Source organism: Oncorhynchus kisutch, linkage group LG8 (genome assembly GCF_002021735.2).
Source record: "Oncorhynchus kisutch isolate 150728-3 linkage group LG8, Okis_V2, whole genome shotgun sequence".
In the NCBI taxonomy this organism is placed as follows: Eukaryota; Metazoa; Chordata; class Actinopteri; order Salmoniformes; family Salmonidae; genus Oncorhynchus; species Oncorhynchus kisutch.
Window position 1 is genome coordinate 35,209,395 of NC_034181.2, and position 20,745 is coordinate 35,230,139.

General features: G+C 40.9%; 2 protein-coding genes across 2 annotated transcripts in view; one reads left to right on the forward strand and one right to left on the reverse strand.

Moving 5' to 3' along the window:
• Positions 1-503: 503 nt before the first annotated feature.
• On the forward strand, positions 504-11,780 carry rab35b (RAB35, member RAS oncogene family b). Its single transcript, XM_020489784.2, has 6 exons — positions 504-986; positions 4,152-4,202; positions 4,363-4,486; positions 8,793-8,917; positions 9,275-9,399; positions 9,576-11,780. The coding sequence occupies exons 1-6, from the start codon at positions 935-937 to the stop codon at positions 9,702-9,704; spliced, it is 606 nt and encodes a 201-aa protein (XP_020345373.1). The 5' UTR covers positions 504-934; the 3' UTR covers positions 9,705-11,780.
• LOC109895090 (BICD family-like cargo adapter 1) overlaps positions 9,889-20,745 on the reverse strand; it is a 39,053-nt gene continuing 28,196 nt past the window's right edge. The window contains exon 11 of the mRNA XM_031830197.1: positions 9,889-18,985. Coding sequence (XP_031686057.1) covers positions 18,809-18,985 — 177 coding nt within the window. The 3' untranslated portion in view covers positions 9,889-18,808. The remainder of the gene's footprint in view (positions 18,986-20,745) is intronic.

The following is a 20,745-nucleotide window of genomic DNA, read 5'->3' on the forward strand; positions in this document are numbered from 1 at the left end:
TATATTACTAGTGAGTGGGTGTTCTGTAAGTAGTTTGAGGATTGTAGGTCACATGACCATGGAGCTATTGAAATTAAGAAACATTGACAACAAATGTAAAATTGCATGAGATGAAAATGGACAAACAAAAGGCTACTCAGTGGATATTCTGAAAGTAATTTGAGGATTGTAGGTCATAAGACTAAGGAGCTATTGAAGTTTGAAACTTTTAAAAATTAATGTAAAATGAGATGTAAATGGACAAACAAAAGGGTGTGCAATGTGTAGGCCCATTAAGTGTGCATTATGAACCTTGTTTGAGGTGTGTAGGTCACAAGACCAAGGTGCTATTGAATTTCAAAAATTAAAATGAATCATTTAATATAGTGCAAAGAAAAGGTGTGTGCAATGTGTCTATGCCATCGGGTTAGCTCGAACCAGTTTAGGAAGTTTTAGGATTAATGGTTGAAGAGCTATTGAAATTTGAAAAATATGTTTTGTCACTATGTTGACGGTCCCTAACTGCTGTTGGTGGAAGTAAGGAAAACTACAGGCGAATATCCAATCTGAATCTGTCTTTACCTCAGTGAGTTATTCGGGAACAAATGGAAAGCTGCCAACCTGAAGTCAACAGCACCCTGCATCAATGGGCACACGACTTTGTCGTGCGTCTGCGCAGTGATTCTGGGTCGCGTAAGGGTTGGGTGCAGCCGCCACCAGACAAGGAAACTCAGTTCCGGCTATTTGTAGCGTAGGGAAAGTATTGCTGACACCTCGAATCCCCGAGAAAAAAGCCGCCGGCTTTGGGGCTAGCAATTGGGTATAGGGGGGGGTAATCATTCTAATTCATATTGGGGGTAGTGCTTGTGTACGACAAGCCAAGGGTTCGGACGGCAAGTCGATAAGAAGAGCATAGTAAACGGCAAAAGGCGGGGGTAACCCACCAACTACCGGCATGGCCAGGGACTACGATTACCTATTCAAGCTGCTCATCATCGGTGACAGTGGTAAGCGAATACCGGGGATGCGTAACGGGAAATGGGCCTCTCCAGGTATTTACACAATGAGTCGCAGAAGAGTAGGTCGCGGTTCCTAGCGTGATTTTGGACTCATGTTTAAGTGAACGTCTACGTTACTATGTGTAGTTTTAAAAATGCACAGCAATATTTGGGGGAGAGAGCGGTGACACTTGCGCCGAGGTGTGCATCGCAGGGCTGGGCATGTCAGCCGATCAGGCCAGATATTGCACGATAGCGTCTAGTACTGCCACACTGGGACGAATTCCACCATTTGTTAAGATTTTAGTTATTTAGCGGATAATTTTAGTAACTAGCTATTATGGCGTTGCAAGTATGTATATTGTAGCTAAACATTTGCCTTATTTCTTACAACTTGCCAAGTGTTGTTCGCTTGCTAGCTAACTTGCCACTCAACGTTAGCTAATGGATCCTATTTTATTTTTCTGTTAGCCGAGGAGCTAGCTAACTACTAGGTAGAAAGCTGGCCTCCCTTAAGTTGACAACCAGCTACTCTGGTGTTATCCTGCTGTGAGCTGGCTCGTTAACGTTAGGTGGTTTGTCCTAGTTTGTAGTTAGAAGAAAAACATTTCAGCAGCATGTTCCCTGTGTGAAGGAATGTTAACTATGACAAACTAGCAATATGTATGTGATACTGATTGCATCAAGTGCAGAGTCGTTTACAATGAGCCCTGAATGATTTCTACATGACCCCCTAGCATAGGGACCTCAAACTCAACTCTGGACCTCGAAGCCAGTTCCTGCGTTTTTTAATTGTTCCCCACGAATCAGGGACTTATTTAGACCGGGAACATCAGGTGGGTGCAATTAATTATCAAATAGAACAGAAACCCTACAAGGTGTGGAGCCTGATGGTTAAGAGTGGAATATCTCTGCCCTAGGGCCTAACGTTTAGTATACCAATAAGGAAGGAATTGAACTTGTTTACTATCAAGACTCAACTAAGTGACTGAATTCCATAATATAAGGCATATTAAAAACCATACTACCACTTAATTTGCAGTTTTTTCCACCTCATGTTTATTTTAATTAAATTCTAAAGACTGCTGCGTTCAGCTGAAAACATACATCTACAAACAACATTGCATTTCCAACTCTACAATCATTTTGATGGTAAAGATCTTTTCAGCCATTGACACTCCCAGTCCTGGCACTATCTCATCAGCTGGCTGATCACAATAGTGGGCAAGACAGCGGCCCTTTTACTACCACAGACACACCGGGTGCTGTGTCCCCTGGGCTGCAATCTGGAACCAGTATTGGTACCGCTGTTATGAGATTCAGGGAATATTGAAACCAATGCTCAAATGAGAGTCAAGGAAAACTAGTATTTGGACTGACGGAGGTCCACCTCACCTGTAGCTAGTGTTTTGCATGACAACAACTAAGCAGAAACCAACTAGCACCCACCCAAGCTACTGTTCTTCACCTTTGTTACCTGGCCTAAATATAGTATTTGAGGATTTGAATAACATGTACTGTATTTTGTGGCTTTTGCTTATTGCCCTGGACAGTCGTTTTTACAAGTGAGCAGGCAATGGCCTATGTCTTCACCACAGGTACCTAATATGACTGCTAAGTACTCCTTCAAAGACAGGGCTGCACTGATAAGTCTTCCCAAGTATCACTGAGGGATGTTTTACCAGTAAGACCAGATGTGCACCAGAGCCTCAACGGGTTTCTTCTCTACTCACTCAGTCATTGATTAGGAATCCCTGTTATCAAGGCTGATTGATGGGGCCGGGACGATACCAGTATTGCGATATATTTTTTTCCATGGCAACACGAAGCAGATAACTCTTTGGTCCTTTAACAACCTACTCTATGGAAAATATTGTGTGCTTTAGCTTGAAAAACAAATAAATGTTACTCTGGATGACAACCTAATGATTTGTTTCCAACGGTAAGGCTGTTTTCTCAAAGAAGTAAAATCTGCTCTGTGTTTTTGTTCCCTTGCCATGATACTATAGAGTATCGCAATACGGGTATCGTCCCGGCCCTACTGACTGACTAGACTGTCCAGTCCATCATTCAAAACAAAGATTGGTTTTCCTGGCATACAACGGCCTGATTTTTAAAAGATGATAATGACATGGCCTATATGGTGATCTGGTTCTGCTTTGTCTGGGTAGCTGGTAGAGCATGACTGAACTCTTATTATCCCCCTGATTGGACATGAACAGGTAGGAATGTGTGATGCAGTAGAGCCCTGGGATTCCCCAGATGCTCTCTGTGTGAATGTTAGGCTTATGAGAGTTGTACTTGTCTTTGATGTGGTTGTTTGTGGCCTGGCAGGTGACAGTATTGTTTAAATTATATTCCACCCACATAAAGTACACTATCTCTGTTTCTTGTAGCTGCCAGTAATGTTGAGTCTGGTAAACGAACGAGACTCCAGAGAGCGATCAGAGGGATTTGTTTTTTGATGGGCTTTTAACTCGGGACCAATCAACCACAGCCAGACATGATCACATTACCTTCCGGTAGCAACTGATCTGAGCTGTTAGTCCCTCCTCCTGGACTCACAATTCAGCTCTGACAGTTTTGCCAACTCACCCGATGGTTAACTAGCCACCTGTCTGTTCCTCTTGGATTTTGCTGAATGTGTTATCTCATTGCTTATTGGTTGACAGTACAAAGTCATTAGCAAAACCGTCCCCGGATGTTATGGTCTGTACCTGACCTGCATCATTTGTATCAAAACTATACCTCTGTGTTATTGTGATCTTTAACCTACTAAAGGTTATGCAAAGTTCAGCTACACTAGATAACATGTATTTGTCTGCGTGCCTGCTGTCAAGGGCTAGCTGTCTGACTGTGCTAATTGACCTATACCAAAGAGGTCAGGAGACACACCAGCCTAGTTGTAGGTGGTTATGTACCTCTGTTATTCTTCCTGGCCATTTTATGATTAGAGAAAAAGAGCTGTGGAAATCTGAACTCCTTGGTGGCAGTGGCAAACATATGTTTACAAAACAACCCAAACTTAGAAAAATCTAAATCTTCTTTCAAATGAGCTTACTTCTAGAAACCTCTGTGTCGCCTAACTGTTATAACTAAAGGGTGGTAAGAAATCACATCTCCTGCCTATCTTATTGTAAGCCTTTTTAACCTGACTCAACCTGTCCTTTTCAGGAGTGGGGAAGAGCAGTCTCCTCCTGCGGTTTGCAGACAACACATTTTCAGGTAAGTGTACGTGTTACTCCTAACCCCACCTAGCAGGTTATGAGTCATTTGGTCTGTTGAATTTGAACAACTGTCCAACTCGCACTGTGTACAGTGAGTACTTGCCTTGCAAATCAAACACTGGGTCTTATAACCTGTTTTTGTGTGTGTGTGTTTGCAGGTAGTTACATCACCACGATTGGAGTGGACTTCAAGATCCGGACAGTGGTGATCAATGGGGAGAAGGTGAAGCTGCAGATCTGGGATACGGCAGGACAGGAGCGCTTCCGCACCATCACCTCCACGTAAGTACTGGCAGAGGCAACGCTCACTTTGACACTGGGCTGTTAGCAAGACTCACACATGCCCCATTGACCATGCAACATTCTAACACGTCAACTGATATTTAGGGGATATTTTACAAGGCCAACTTTTTAAGATGGTTTGAGCAAGGACTTCTCAAAGACATTTAAAATAACACCTGTGCTCTTTTTGGAAACTGATGGAATTCTCCACAGAGCCTAATTACACATTTTAGTAACAGGTGTGTTTTAGTCACACAGAATTATAGGACTGTAAAGATTGGAGCTCAATGCCTCTCTCACTTGAGTATCATCCCCATTGATTTGCTTCACCTTGTTATATTTACTTAATTTGTACCAATGGAATTTCATTTTTTCCTTGTCCTTGCAATCACTCTCAATCTTCACATTTTCTGTACGTTGTGTACTTTGGCTGCATGTTTGACAGATAATTACTCCTGTGCAGTGTGGAGTCTGGGTTTCTTGGGACACCGGTATTGAGCTGGCTGTCAGATGCATCTTTTTTTCTTGTAGTGTGGAATATGGTCACGTCATTGCCTTTTTTTCAATTGTGGACACAAATTATAAGCAAAAACAGAATTGGAAGACATTCCTCTCTGAATTCATATTAGTTTTTTGAACTATGGCTGGTATCCTCTCTCAAGCGAGGACTTTCTAAGCTGAAGTGGATGAGTGTGCCCAGCCATTCTCCTCTCTGTCATGAGAAATAGGTATAGTGATTAGAGGTCGACCGATTATGATTTTTCAACACCGATACCGATTATTGGTGGACCCCACACAAAAAAGCCGGTACCCGATTATTCGGCCGATTTTATTATTTTTTATAATAGTAATGACAATTACAACAATACTAAATGAACACTTTTTTTAAACATTTTAACTTAACATAATACATCAATTTAGTCTCAAATAAATAATGAAACGTGTTAAATTTTGGTTTAAATAATGCAAAAACAGTGTTGGAGGAGAAAGTAAAAGTGCAATATGTGCCACGTAAAAAAGCTCATGTTTAATATGTTCCTTGCTCAGAACATGAGAACATATGAAAGCTAGTGGTTCCTTTTAACATGAGTCTTTAATATTCCCACTTAAGAAGTTTTAGGTTATAGTTATTATAGGAATTATAGGACTTTCTCTCTATACCATTTGTATTTCATATACCTTTGACTATTGGATGTTCTTCTAGGCACTATAGTATTGCCAGCCTAATATCAGGAATTGATTAGCTTGAAGTCATAAACAGCGCTGTGCTTCAAACATTGCAAAGTGCTGCTGGCAAAGTCAGGAAAGTGCTGTTTGAATGAATGCTCACGAGCCTGCTGCTGCCTACCACCGCTCAGTCAGACTGCTCTATAAAATATCAAATCATAGACTTAATAATAATATAATAAACACACAGAAATTACGAGCCTTAGGTCATTAATATGGTAAAATCCAGAAACTATCATTTAGAAAACAAAACATTTATTATTTTAGTGAAATACGTAACCGTTACGTATTTTATCTAATGGTTGTCTAAATATTGCTGTTACATTGCACAACCTTCAATGTTATGTCATAATTATGTAAAATTCTGGCAAATTAATTATGGTCTTTGTTAGGCCAAACTGCTGCATATACCCTGGACACAATGTCCCTAGTTAATATTGCCTGCTAACATTAATTTATTTTAACTAAATATGCAGGTTTAAAAAAATATACTTGTGTATTGATTTTTAAGAAAGGCATTGATGTTTATGGTTAGGTACATTGGTGCAACGACAGTGCTTTTTTCGCAAATGCGCTTGTTAAATCATCACCTGTTTGGCGAAGTAGGCTGTGATTTGATGATAAATTAATAGGCACCGCATTTATTATTTGCAACGCAGGAAAAACTAGTTAAACTAGTAATATCATCAACCATGTTGAGTTAACTAGTGATTATGTTAAGATTGATTGTTTTTTATAAGATACGTTTAATGCTAGCTAGCACCTTATCATGGCTCCTTGCTGCACTCGCGTAACAGGTGATCAGCCTGCCACGCAGTCTCCACGTGGAGTGCAATGTAATCGGCCATAATCGGCATCCAAAAATGACAATTACCAATTGTTATGAAAACTTGCAATCGGTCGTAATTAATCGGCCATGCCGATTAAACACTCGACCTCTCGTAGTGATGAGTAGTCTGTGTTTCTGAACAAGAATGCCATCACTCAGGAAGGTGGACTAAAGGTCTGTGAGCTTGTCCTCATTACAGCACCTTACAACCATCTGACTCACACTACTCAGTTTGACATGGACAGCACAGCGTCTAAAAACTATTCACCCCTTTGGACTTTGACGAGGACTGTACAGGTCTTTGACACTGTTTGGCTTTGGACTATGAAACAGTGGAGAAAGTAGAAACCTTGCTGCCATTCACTCAAAAAAAAAAAGGTTTTGAGAAAGGGAGGCATTTGAACCTTTTGATTTGTATTATTTTTTCTCTCAAAACCCTCTAGAAAATATGCCGAATTACCATCAAACAGAGCTGCTGCTTTTCCTGTGGGAAAACCTCCTACAAGTCTACAGAATGCAGAGTGTGTTTCTGGAAACCTGGCTGGCTGTGTGAGGAGGGAGGTGGCGGGTGCTGCTGGGTTGTGGAGAAGTAGTGGCATGGTGCCTCATTAGGTGTATAAGTGTATTTAAGTGTATAAGTGTATAGGTGCATAAGTGTAATTCAGTGGTCAGCCCAGCCAGGGTGTGTTTAGCCTTATGTCTGTCAGTCACAGTCCATAGCTGCCATATGTCTGTCTGAATATATGTCTTTGTAGTGGACAGCAGCCTGTGTGTGTGGTGGAGGGACTGGGAGTGTGTGTGTGTGGTGGAGGGACTGGGAGTGTGTGTGGTGGAGGGACTGGGAGTCTTGCCCCTGTGCCTGTTGCGTGTTTCTGGTTCTCCATTCATCTGTGCAGAACGCCCCGCTGACTGGTCCGTTACTGCTGGGCTGTGTGTGACAGACAAAGCTTCTGTCTGGCCAATACAATCTCACACACACACACACACACCCCTTTGAAAGCTGTATATTGTGTGGTGCACTGCAGTCAGAGGGGGGATTCCCCCTCTCTTTGTGGCCTACTTTTCAGACATGGGGGGGGGGGGGGGGGGGGGCGCAGGTTTTCATGAATACTGTGGCTGTCCTCTACTTGCATGTCTGCCTTTCCCTCCATGTATATCTGTCTGTCATATTCCTGTGATAAGCATCAGCTCCGGTTTCCTGCCAACCGCTGCCCTACCCTGCCTCAGACACACCCCTTCCTGCTCTCATGATTTCAGGACACTAGTAGGGATTATTGAACTCCAAGCAGCATGTGGAGTCTGTGTATATGTAATAGGCATTCAGTTCATGTTGGCTGTTTAGAGGGCGACCAAAGGAAGTAGATTATTGTTGTATTGTGCCATTTATTGGAACAGGTCTGCGTCTATCCCCAATTCCATTCAACCATGGGACGATTCGTTCCTTCAGCGGATGGTCATGGGCTGGAACATAGATATAAATCATTTGTATACTGCACATTGACCGCAATAACAGATATAGTATTTGACAAAAAACAGGATAATTTCAAACCTAGATTACATTGGGATATGATCACATATGTCTCTCTATTTATGCGTGGGAATACTTGAACAGATTTCCTGTATTAAAATGACTGAATTAATTTACTGATGATTTATAGTCTTATGTCCAAGAACAAATCACTAAATATGTCCCGCGGGCCATCTACTGGGGGAACCCTGCTCTATGGGATCAAAAGGAAGCATTTCTACTTCATGTGAGAATGGGTCGTCCTTCAAGCATACATTTGGCTTTGTTAACATCAGTTTGTTGGGATTGATTGAAATCTCATGTGTGTTTGTAATACAGGTACCTGCCAAAATAAAGGAAATACCATCATAAAGTGGGGGTGGAAAATGCTGTCTCAGGCGTCGCTCCAGAATCTCCCATAAGTGTTCAATTGGGTTGAACTGGTGAAACAAACACCCTAGGCTTCTTCGAGTCCCCGCCCCCCCCAACTCACTGAGATCCCGTCTAGGCAAAATGATGGGCAACTGGGCAATCTTTTATACATTACCCTAAACATGATGATGTTAATTGCTTAATTAGCTCAGGAACCACAGCTGTGTGGAAGAACTTGCTTTCAATATACTTTATCTGTCATTTATTCAAGTGTTGCCTTTATTCTGGCAGTTCTTTGAGTTGGGCTCCCCCTAGTGGACATGAAATGTGTGTCAAAATGCTGATTTCTCTCTCTCTCTCTTTCTCTCCAGATACTACAGGGGAACGCATGGGGTCATAGTGGTATATGATGTCACGAGTGCCGAGTCCTTTGTCAATGTGAAACGATGGCTACATGAAATCAACCAGAACTGTGATGATGTGTGTCGGATATTAGGTGAGTCCAGTCCACCTGTTTCAATGACCTTTACCCAGTGCAGTGTTGTTGCATCAGGGACCATTGCGTAAGGCCTTATGAAATCTGTCCAGACATTAAAACAAAATATTCAAAGATATTAGTAGAACATTTCATTCGTTTTTTTAAAGTAATTAGAAAAATGTATTAATTTGTCTGCATCTGTGGGGGTTCATGTGGTTCTCTTACTTTCTGCATCATTTTCAGAGCAAAAAAATGGGGAAAATTGAGGAATTTGGGAAAATGCTGACTGGAATTTGGGAAGTAATAAAATACTTTATATTCCCTACTTGGAGTTGAGAAAGTTCAAATGGTCTTCCTATTCGTATTCTTCCTCAGTGGGAAACAAGAACGATGATCCCAACTCAAAGGTGGTGGAGACGACTGACGCACAGAAGTTTGCAGAGCAGATGGGCATCAACCTCTTTGAGACAAGTGCAAAAGAGAACATCAATGTTGAAGAGGTGGGTCAGGGGTCCTCTGGTATAAGTAGTGGAAAGTTGAAGGGGTGGAGTTGTTCATGGGACATGGGCTTGAAGGTGAGGTTGTTGCTTTTAGTGGAGGGAAAGAAAACAAGCTCTCATCCTAAAAATGTTAGTTGATTGTGTTCACTGTGTTTTTTTTTGTCTTTTCCCCACAGATGTTTAACTGTATCACAGAGTTAGTGCTAAGAGCCAAGAAGGAGGTGCTGGCCAAGCAGCAGCAGCAGCAACAGAACGACGTGGTCAAACTCTCCAAGAACAGTAAACGAAAGAAAAAGTGCTGCTAGCGAACTCAAACCCCAATCACAAAGACCACCAGCGTCCGCCTCAGAGACGGCACACGGGATGGGACTCCAAGCATCTAAATTAAGATAGATTTAATAAATATACAATGAAAAAAAGAAATTAAAACGGTCCCCTTTGAACGAACAAACAAATCATGAAGACTTAACTAAAAATGTACAGATTATATTAGTCAGATCAAGTTTTATTTGGAATTCAGCAGATGGGCAATATTTAAGAGATCCTCCTTTCTTGAAGGATCTGCAAGCTGAAAACTGACGGCCATAATGCTCTGATTTCTATATGCGTATACAAATGTTCTTACATTCGTATCTTTTTCTCCTTGTCATTCCACTTCACACGGGACATTACGAGTCAAGTGACTCTGCACCTGAAGAGGAGGATACATTTTTTGGGGGGTGGGGGTCAGTTGGAACAGGGGTAAAAATGAAAAACTGGATGGGGTATGAGGGAAGGGATTCACAACCTTTTTGTACATTTTTATTTGGACTTTTCAGACACATTTATTTACCATGGTTCACACCAACTGATCATGAACTAATTTGTTTTTGACTTAATGGGGGAAAATGATGATGATGATTGATGGGCACCCTTTAGCAACCAATCCAATGGACAGAATTGGTGACTATCTTCTTAGTTTATTTTTTCACTTTTTTTTTGCCAAGCTTTTTCTCCTCCCCTTTGTCCTACAATAATGTTGATCGATCAGCCAACGACCTGTTTTCAGAGCTGGTCAGAGCAGTGAACCACTCCCATGGCCCAGGGACACAATGCTCTGCCATCTACCACTCACTGCAGTCTTATTGTGCACTAAGTTTGCTTTTAAAAGAAAATCTTCCACTTTTTTTTTTTTCATTTTTCTTTTTTTTACAATGATACTGCCAATATGTGATGTGAATGAAAAGTGAGTTCTTTGGCTCTCCCTGTTGGACTGTTGTGATAAAGGCCCACTGGGCGTAGTTGTTTTGGGTTAAGGCCTAGGTAACTCTCGGGCAGCGGGGGGGAGCCCAGCGCTGCTCTCTAACCACACTTCAGCCACAGGCCTCCGTATTCCCATGCACCAAACACTCTCATATCAGCACCTCTTCACAGCTATGGATTCAACCCCCTTAGCTTTGGTCACTTGTGGGGCATTGTAATGATATTGGACATCTTTATCATCATTACAGGGTGAATTTGGTTTGTGCCAGGACTGTGTTGACAGGAAATGGGAGTCAGTGCACTAACCCTGTACCGTTGCAGACTGGTTAGTGTGTTTAACACGAAACACTTTGTTTGAAGGGGTATGTATATGTTATCTGACATGCATGTAGTATTCATAAATTGTCCAGGATTTTCAGCTTGCAAAATATTCTGAACTGTTAACATGTTTATGCCTGGTCGTGTCATGTTATTATCTAGGACTTGTCACAATCTGGTTACCCATTCAACTGAAGTGTTACTATCCAGTGTTCCGCTTGAGTGTGTGGCAGGCGGGCGGTGTGACAGGTTCCTCTCTGAGGGTCTGCTATGGGGGACCATTAGTGATGGAGAAATGGAATCCCTGGCCTCGGCACTCTCCTACACACATCCGGGCCCCGAATACCTATTCCTCTGCTTGAGGATAGCTGAGGTGGTCATGAAGTGGAGTTGGGAAATCTGTGACCCTAACCAGACGACCATTGGGGCGGGGCACGTGACAGTGCCACAATCTGAGCGTTGGGTGACGCATGCCAGGCAGTGGAGAAATGGCATCAAATCTAACTGTATGATTTCTATTCATTGTGTATATAAAAAATGTGTTTATATTCAGTATATAGAACATACACTCACAACTGTGCATGTATTGACATGCCTCGTGTGCTATGGTTGAAACACACTTATCAGCAGTGGTTGGCTGTACACTGGAGAAAAGAGATGTACTATTCAATTTCCCTACATGAATTTAATCAATAAACGTTTTAAAAATAAATATGACATAATGACTGCTCTCTTTTGTCAATGATTTGAAGCTTGGCCTTGATTTGTTTTGAACTTCTTGCTTTTTGTGAATAAACTATGGAGGAATTGTGCCACTTGAATGTGTCTTAGCTGTTTTATTTTGTTGTTGACCACAATGAAACTATATGAACTCAGTGTAGATCATTCATTTACTTAGAATGAGTGGCATGGTAAGTGGTGTTTTGTCCATAGACGGCATGGTGTTTTTCTCAATACACGGAGAGAAGCCAAAGTAAGTACTAACACTACCAAGATACTTTCTGTCCCCAAGTATTGGGGTGGCCCCCACATATAGAAACACAGTGGCCCCCACATATAGAAACATGAATTAGATGCATGATTTCCCCTGAAACATTGCTATAAAAATCCATTCTGAGTTAGTGTTTTGGATATTTTTACCCCAATACTAAAAATAGTAATTTACTATGAATATAAAACCATACTCTTTTACATTTCCAGCCCCATCATAAATATTATGTACCTCTTTATGAAAGTGTCCTCGGTATTGAACAACTAGTTTGTCATATGTACAATATTTGAACGAGTATGCGTAAATACTTATGCATATGTAACCTGTGTCAAATCACATAGCTGTGTCATTATCACTTACCATTTCAAACTGTCTTTGTTACTAAGTTCACTTGTGATCTGAGATCGTGCCTTTTAGTGCCAAGACTACATTAAAGTAATCTTATTTAATGACCTTATAAATATTACTCATACAACAATGTGCATTATCCATATTCAATTGACTGGAGCAGGGTATATAGTCCCTTACCATTACAGAAAAGCTTTAATGTGTCAGGAGAGAAAGGGGCAGCTGTGTAAGTTCAGTACCACATTCATTTATGAAGGCTAAATGGCAATGGGGTCATTATTGAAGCTTGTCCAATAATGAGGTTGACAGAAAGCCTATGTTTCTTACTCTATGGTGGTGAGTCAGGGGGGAAATGGGTGTACTAATACAAAAAGAATCCATACCCAGACCCACAGATTCCCACATTTACTCCCCCAAATGACCATGGTCAATGACTTATTTTCAAAGGTTCCAAATAGTTTGGCTACCCAAACAATGTTTGTCATTGGTGAATGAGAAAGGACAAACACTGAGATGAAGTGAAATTCCAAAGAACATGACCCATAAGGACAAGCATTCCACTCCATGGAATGTCTGCTTTTTACACAACGTGCACACAGACACACAAACACTCAACGCAGGAGAACTCTTCCCACAGTATTCTGGCTGATTAACAGTAAGATTGAGGACAGGAGACAGACTTTAAAAAGAGTATTCAAATAGAAAATTAAAACAATACAAATGACAGTAATTTTGGACATAACATATACACGAAGAGTACATACAGTGCCTTGCGAAAGTATTCGGCCCCCTTGAACTTTGCGACCTTTTGCCACATTTCAGGCTTCAAACATAAAGATATAAAATTGTATTTTTTTGTGAAGAATCAACAAGTGGGACACAATCATGAAGTGGAACGACATTTATTGGATATTTCAAACTTTTTAACAAATGAAAAACTGAAAAATTGGGCGTGCAAAATTATTCAGCCCCTTTACTTTCAGTGCAGCAAACTCTCTCCAGAAGTTCAGTGAGGATCTCTGAATGATCCAATGTTGACCTAAATGACTAATGATGATAAATACAATCCACCTGTGTGTAATCAAGTCTCCATATAAATGCACCTGCACTGTGATAGTCTCAGAGGTCCGTTAAAAGCGCAGAGAGCATCATGAAGAACAAGGAACACACCAGGCAGGTCCGAGATACTGTTGTGAAGAAGTTTAAAGCCGGATTTGGATACAAAAAGATTTCCCAAGCTTTAAACATCCCAAGGAGCACTGTGCAAGCGATAATATTGAAATGGAAGGAGTATCAGACCACTGCAAATCTACCAAGACCTGGCCGTCCCTCTAAACTTTCAGCTCATACAAGGAGAAGACTGATCAGAGATGCAGCCAAGAGGCCCATGATCACTCTGGATGAACTGCAGAGATCTACAGCTGAGGTGGGAGACTCTGTCCATAGGACAACAATCAGTCGTATATAGCACAATGTGTCCCACTTGTTGTTGATTCTTCACAAAAAAAATACAGTTTTATATCTTTGTTTGAAGCCTGAAATGTGGCAAAAGGTCGCAAAGTTCAAGGGGGCCGAATACTTTCGCAAGGCACTGTAACTTTAAACTGAAAACTATAACATGGATGTAAGTAACTAGCAGGCCAGAGCTCTTGAATGAGCTCTGAATGAACAGAACGGCCAAACTTTTCTACCAGAGGCCACGCCCAGGAACACCGGAGGTCTATACGACAAAGAAGGATTCATGAATTGACCAACTAACTTTGATAAACAACCAAAAATAACTATTGATTTTCTGCTCCATTAAGAAAGCAAATCTTAGATATGTGTTTTTGGTTAAGTTAATTAGACTGTGCCCATTTTATACTCATCTTTCTATTTTTCGTGTGAGTTATTTCAGAGTATTTGGTTGCCAAATTAGCTGCCTAAGCCATGGAACTTACTTCGTAGTATACCCCTCTGGTGACAACAGGCCATGAGGCTGAGTTCAAGACCTCTGGCCTGTTACATTACAAATTACTACATAATTCAGTTTTCTCCTCTCCGAAAAGACAAGGACATGAGAACTTGCATTCTGGTCATAAGTGTTGTTTGATCCCCATTTGTAATATAAGTTCATGTTTGATCCATGTTCAACCAACCCTAATTTAGCATGCAGAATAACTTGTCATCACTCAGTTCTGAGGCTGCAGTCTAACTGTGTGTGGTTGGCTTAATATCCACTATAATCATGCAGCTAGTCAGTGCCTATCAGAGCTGACTGGCTCCTGGTGTTAGACCCACTTAACCATCCTCTCAGATCAATACAACACCACAGCTGCTTAGACACGGATTCCCAAACCTTGACCCACTAATTGAGGTGTCTTTTGATAAGGGTTGAGCGGTGCAAAAACATACAGACCAAATTTCCTGCAATTCTATACATCTTGCCATGGAGATGAAATAAAATGCCATTTTAAAACAAATTTCCTGCAATTCTTCATGGAGCCTAATCGAATATTGCTGTTTTAAAGCCAATCCATTCTATACATTTTGCCATGGAGCTGAGAGAAATGTTTTGCAGTTTTTTATGCAAATATTCTGCAATTCTACACATTTTGACATGGCTAATGCTGTGTTCATATGCTCAAACATAACAAAATCAATGGGGACTTTTATTTTGTTGATTCCAAGTTCTCAAAGACTAGAGTATTTTTTTTATTTTTTATGTATAGGTCCCTTATCTTTTCTACATACTTTCTATTTGGTTTTAGTTGTTAAAGTTTACACTGAAAGTGTTTTTCCATTCCCCAAAATGTGTATATATATATATATATATATATATATATATATATATATATATATATATATATATATATTAATAATAATTTTGCAATGCACTAAAAATGTAAGCTAACGACCCACCTGGACCCCTGCCCGAACCACACTTGCTTAGACAACAGACAGAAAGGCAGACATCGCTCTTTTAACTAGATAATGAGTTTGTTTTTGCAGCCTGGCTGAGCTCAATTCAAATTGAAGGTAGTCAATTCAGGAAGTGATTTGAATGGCAAATTCTTAAATGTAAAAACGTTTGAAATAAATAGCTTGAACTTTTTTTTCAGTTTATTGAGAAGTCATTGAAAATAACTGCCCTTCTATTGATTATGTTAATTGTAGTTTACCTCCTGAATTGACTGCTCTCAATTCGAATTGAACCCAACCCTGGTGAAAACCTCTGAATCAAACATCGGTAGACTTGAGTATAACTCAAACTTCGACAACATTCAGTGAATTACGTAAAAGTTAGAATGACTTATTACAAAGACAGAACTGAACAGTCACACGTAGAACTTATAATCTTCACCCTCCTCCACATCACCCCTCCCTTTCCGCAGAGATCCCAATTTGCATGTAAACATTAAATAAAAATACATGAACAATGGGAAAAAATATATATATAAAAAAAAAACACTAGATTTCCATTGAAAAAGGTATGCATTTATAAATATATTGATTTCATCCAAACCTACTCTCAACTCTTTAAAAATAATAATTCTTTGGGTTGATCCTAACCAACAACCTTACCAACTGAGATGGCGAGAAGACATCTGCATAGGTTTGCGCAGGGGCTCTAGATATGACTTTCCATACATAGACAGAGGTCAGAAGACTGTGCCAGTCTCCTCCTTAAACACGCCGGGACAGTTCAGACGCATCACATTTATCTACACACACTCTACAAATATGGGGTCACAGATACAGTCACCTCCCAAATGATTGGCACCCTTGATAAAGATGAGCAAAACATATGCATAAATAATACAAATACCAAGCTATATTGTATGCAAAAAAGGAACATACTAATACAATATTGCTCAAGTAAAAAATAAAAAAGTATGTGTAAAAATTATTGGCACCCCTAAAGATTGCATTATCATTCTACTTGTTTAAGTTAATCTCAGATAAAGGAACTGTATTGTGGCCTTCCATGGCTTCCTGTTTCACTGGGGTAGAAAAATGAGGTAACAAACATGTAAAATCCCTTTGTCATCCATCACCATGAGGAAAGGCAAATGGCTGTTGACTTTCATAAATCAGGCAATGGTACAAAAAAACGACTGAAAACTCCAATATACCACTATTATGGAAACAATGAATACGTTTATAACCACTGGAACAGTGGTAAACTTGCCTGGTAAGATCCAAGTGTATTTTGTACTACGCACATTGAGGAAGATGGTTTGGGAGGCAAAAAAAAGTCCAAGGGCCACTGTTGTAGAATGACCGAACTTGGTCGCGTCTTGGGGTCACCAAGTCTCCAAATATACAATTAAACGCCACTTCCTTTATCGAGAGCAACCAACAAATGTAAATGCCTGGAGTTTGTTAAATGGCATTGGCCCTTGAATAGGAACCAGGTGCTATGGATCGAATGAGATTAAAACTGAGCTCTTTGGCCACGCACACCAGTGGTGTGTTTGGCCTCGAATGAAGGATGCATATGCAGAAAAGAACCTTGTACCTACTATAAAATGTGGATGAATCTTTCAAGGTCCTGGAATGATCCTGTATGGAGGAATGGTCTCATAAAATATTATAGAAAAAGGATAAGTGCTGTTATCCTCACAAGAGGTTGCACAACATATTGAAAATAGTGCCAATAATTTTGACACCTATCTTTTTGAGATTTTTTGTTAATTACTTGAACAAAATATTTTTTCCTAAGCAATTGTATTACTACAAAAATAATATATTTTCACATTTATTGAGCATACAATTTTTGTATTATTCATTTTATACTGTATTTTTTGCTCATCTTTATCAAGGGTGCCAATCATTTTGGAGGTGACTGTTTGTCTGGCCATTATGGAAGCTTGAAAATGAAGTGTCCACTATCATAAACTTTGAACCAATGGGAATGGCAGTAGACCTTCTATATTACTGTGATAGTATAGCTAAAGCACTCTGTAGGCCCTGTCAATAGGTTTTCCTGTGAAACTGGATTGGTGGACTGAGTAGGTTACTAAATCAATATCATCTACATTTGTGTTTCAATTAATGGTAATTTGACAATTAACTGTAGCACAATATGGATGCCTTTGACTTGCCAAAGTTAGGCACTGCAGACGTATTGAGAGACCGTTTAGACTTCTCCTTTCTCAAGCTAATGTAAACAGTTCGGAGGATTTGGTCAGCTAGGAGGAATATACATGATGACCATTGTACAGATAATGTTTGAAAATACTTGTTGTACGTCAAACGTACGCAAAACGTGACATTCTAACTGTAGAAAAAGTCCACCTGGATAGAGGCTGCAGCTAACGCCAGCGGCCCAGAGATTTATTCAGACGTCAGAGACTGACAAGAGGCCTGTGTAGAAATGTCCATGGACCTGAAACAGTCCTATAATCACTTTAGATAGGCTGGTTTTCATACATTCAGTGGTTGGTAAATGTAACTCTCCCTTGGTCATGCACTGGTTGCTCAGTTAGTATTGAGTATCTGAGGTAAACTTATGATTGATATGCATAAAGTGCTATGTTTATGGATTTACTGTGGCTTGATCTATACATTTATACTTCAGTGATATTCAAGGATGGACATTTGGTGTGTTGTGTTAACTCTATTAACCAATGCTATGGCACGACCATAATTGTGAAGTGCATACCAACCAAAAGAAATCCATCCATTGGATTGATTGGGAATAAGGCCTCTTTGTAAATCCCTGAATATATGAATAAAGCTGAGAACATGTCGGAGTTAGCTGTAACAATGCTGCTTCCCAACCAGAGGCTGGTTCTTGTCCCTCAATGAATGTTCCCTTACCCAGATCCCTGTCCCACTGTCCTAATCCCTCCACCCCAACGCCTTGGTGAGTCCCGTATTGAACACCCTCCCCAGACACCTTGGCATGTGGCAGGGCACAGGAGCCAGCCCTACTGTAGACGTACACTCCCAGTCTGGGGTTTTGGAAGAGGGGTAGAGACACTGGGCGGCACTGCTAGGGAACCGTCCTCTTTGAAATATATGTAAGCCAAATGGGTGTTTATGGGATGGGAGCCAAGGCCTTTGGATGTGTAAACGCTCGCACACATCACACTGAATGTGGATCTAATGTGGATCTAGCGTTCATCTGTCGATCGTTCAGTGCACTGTGTTTTAGGGACCACCCGCTATAGACGTCTGACTGCCGATATTTTCTACATGTAAAATCGGTGCGCACTCGGTTCTCAAATTATGTTCAGAGGTGCCAAGTACTCTCGGCCAGAAAGCACTACTGGTGTGAGTGAGCCCTAACAGTGTTGCTCACTCCTTCTTTAAGTGCCTTAACTCTCTGTTTCAACATCTTTAAGGTAGGACATGATGGGACAGATAAAGTGCAAAATGACCCTTGAACATCTTTAGCCCCCCCCATCTGATAGTGTGTATCACTGCCACTCAGTCTTTGCCTTTATTTTCCTCTACCTCTGCACTCTATTTGAATTATTCTTTTTCTCTCTCTTGCTTACTCGGGCCAGTCCAGAGGCGTTCTCAGTTCTTTTTGAAGAAGGAAAAGAGCCGCTTGTCTCCATCGGAGAGGCGATGGGCTCGTCTGGAGGACTGGCCGGAGGGGCCCCCGGAGGACCCAGCGAGGGAGTAGGGGGTCACCCTCCACTCCTCCTGGTGCTTTTCCATGAGCTGCTGATCAATCATACTGTGCATATCATCCTAAGAGAGAGAAAGACAGAATGAATGAGTGACAGAGAGAGAGAGGGTGTGAGCACAGTAGAGCGACAGAGAGAGAAAGGGAATGTGAGGGGATGTTAAAGAGGACAAGGTTTTTTAGAGAAGAGAAGGAAGGCGTGACAGATTGGCATGGAAGTGGCTGGTTTTGGGTGATCAAATGGGTTAGAATGGGTGAGCGCATTTCTGTTGATTCAGTAGGCCATGGCATGGAATGGCTCAGCATGGCATGGAAGAGTGGCACAGGACAGGATCAGGCCGAGATGGCACACCTAGGCTCACCTCTAAGGCAGGAGGGGGGTACCACAGGGGAGAAAGGGTGGTACGGAAGCTGAGAAAGGCCACTAGATCAGAAACCACAAGAGCCACACAGTAAAGAGCCCTGAGGATGCAAACTGCAGCCAGGGAAAGAGAGAGGAAAGAGCTGCTAGTTACGGGTGAGGATGGGAAGGGAAAGTCATACACTGAGTCCTCAATTTAGTTAGCTAGCTACTCATCCTACTTGCTTAATTGTTTGCAGTATGTTCAATGAAAACCCATGGTTGAAACTCATTGAGGTTTCATTGAGGAGTGTATTAGTTCCTTAGACACTCGTGTAAATTGGCGACTCAGAGTACGTACAGTATTGTACATGTTATCACACACACACACAGGACAGTGGTAAGTTAGAGGAGAGGACAGGATGTGGTGTGGAAAAGATCACCATACACACATTTTCAGTCCGCTAGTATACTCTTATTTAATGAATAAAATACAGTACAGATTAAGAATGATAATTACTGTGTGAATGTCATTTATACATTTATACATGTTTTCATTCAGATACATATTCATATCTGTTATATATATATATATCATACATACATACATACAGTGGGGCAAAAAAGTATTTAGTCAGCCACCAATTGTGCAAGTTCTCCCACTTAAAAAGATGAGAGGCCTGTAATCTTCATCATAGGTACACTTCAACTATGACAGACAAAATGAGAAAGAAAAATCCAGAAAATCACATTGTAGGATTTTTTATGAATTTATTTGCAAATTATGGTGGAAAATAAGTATTTGGCCAATAACAAAAGTTTCTCAATACTTTGTTATATACCCTTTGTTGGCAATGACAGAGGTCAAATGTTTTCTGTAAGTCTTCACAAGGTTTTCACACACTGTTGCTGGTATTTTGGCCCATTCCTCCATGCAGATCTCCTCTAGAGCAGTGATGTTTTGGGGCTGTTGCTGGGCAACACTGACTTTCAACTCCCTCCAAAGATTTTCTATGGGGTTGAAATCTGGAGACTGGCTAGGCCATTCCAGGACCTTGAAATGCTTCTTACGAAGCCAATCCTTCGTTGCCCGGGCGGCGTGTTTGGGATCATTGTCATGCTGAAAGACCCAGCCACGTTTCATCTTCAATGCCCTTGCTGATGGAAGGAGGTTTTCACTCAAAATCTCATGATACATGGCCCCATTCATTCTTTCCTTTACATGGATCAGTCGTCCTGGTCCCTTTGCAGAAAAACAGCCCCAAAGCATGATGTTTCCACCTCCATGCTTCACAGTAGGTGTGGTGTTCTTTGGATGCAACTCAGCATTCTATGTCCTCCAAACACGACGAGTTGAGTTTTTAACAAAAAGTTATATTTTGGTTTCATCTGACCATATGACATTCTCCCAATCTTCTTCTGGATCATCCAAATGCTCTCTAGCAAACTTCAGACGGGCCTGGACATGTACTGGCTTAAGCAGGG

Bases quoted from the DNA above. Each gene is read 5' to 3' on its own strand.
- rab35b (XM_020489784.2), top strand. From the start codon at position 935: ATGGCCAGGGACTACGATTACCTATTCAAGCTGCTCATCATCGGTGAC. The intron at 4,203-4,362 runs GTAAGTGTACGT...GTGTGTTTGCAG, and splicing joins TGCAGACAACACATTTTCAG to GTAGTTACATCACCACGATT. The intron at 8,918-9,274 runs GTGAGTCCAGTC...ATTCTTCCTCAG, and splicing joins TGATGTGTGTCGGATATTAG to TGGGAAACAAGAACGATGAT.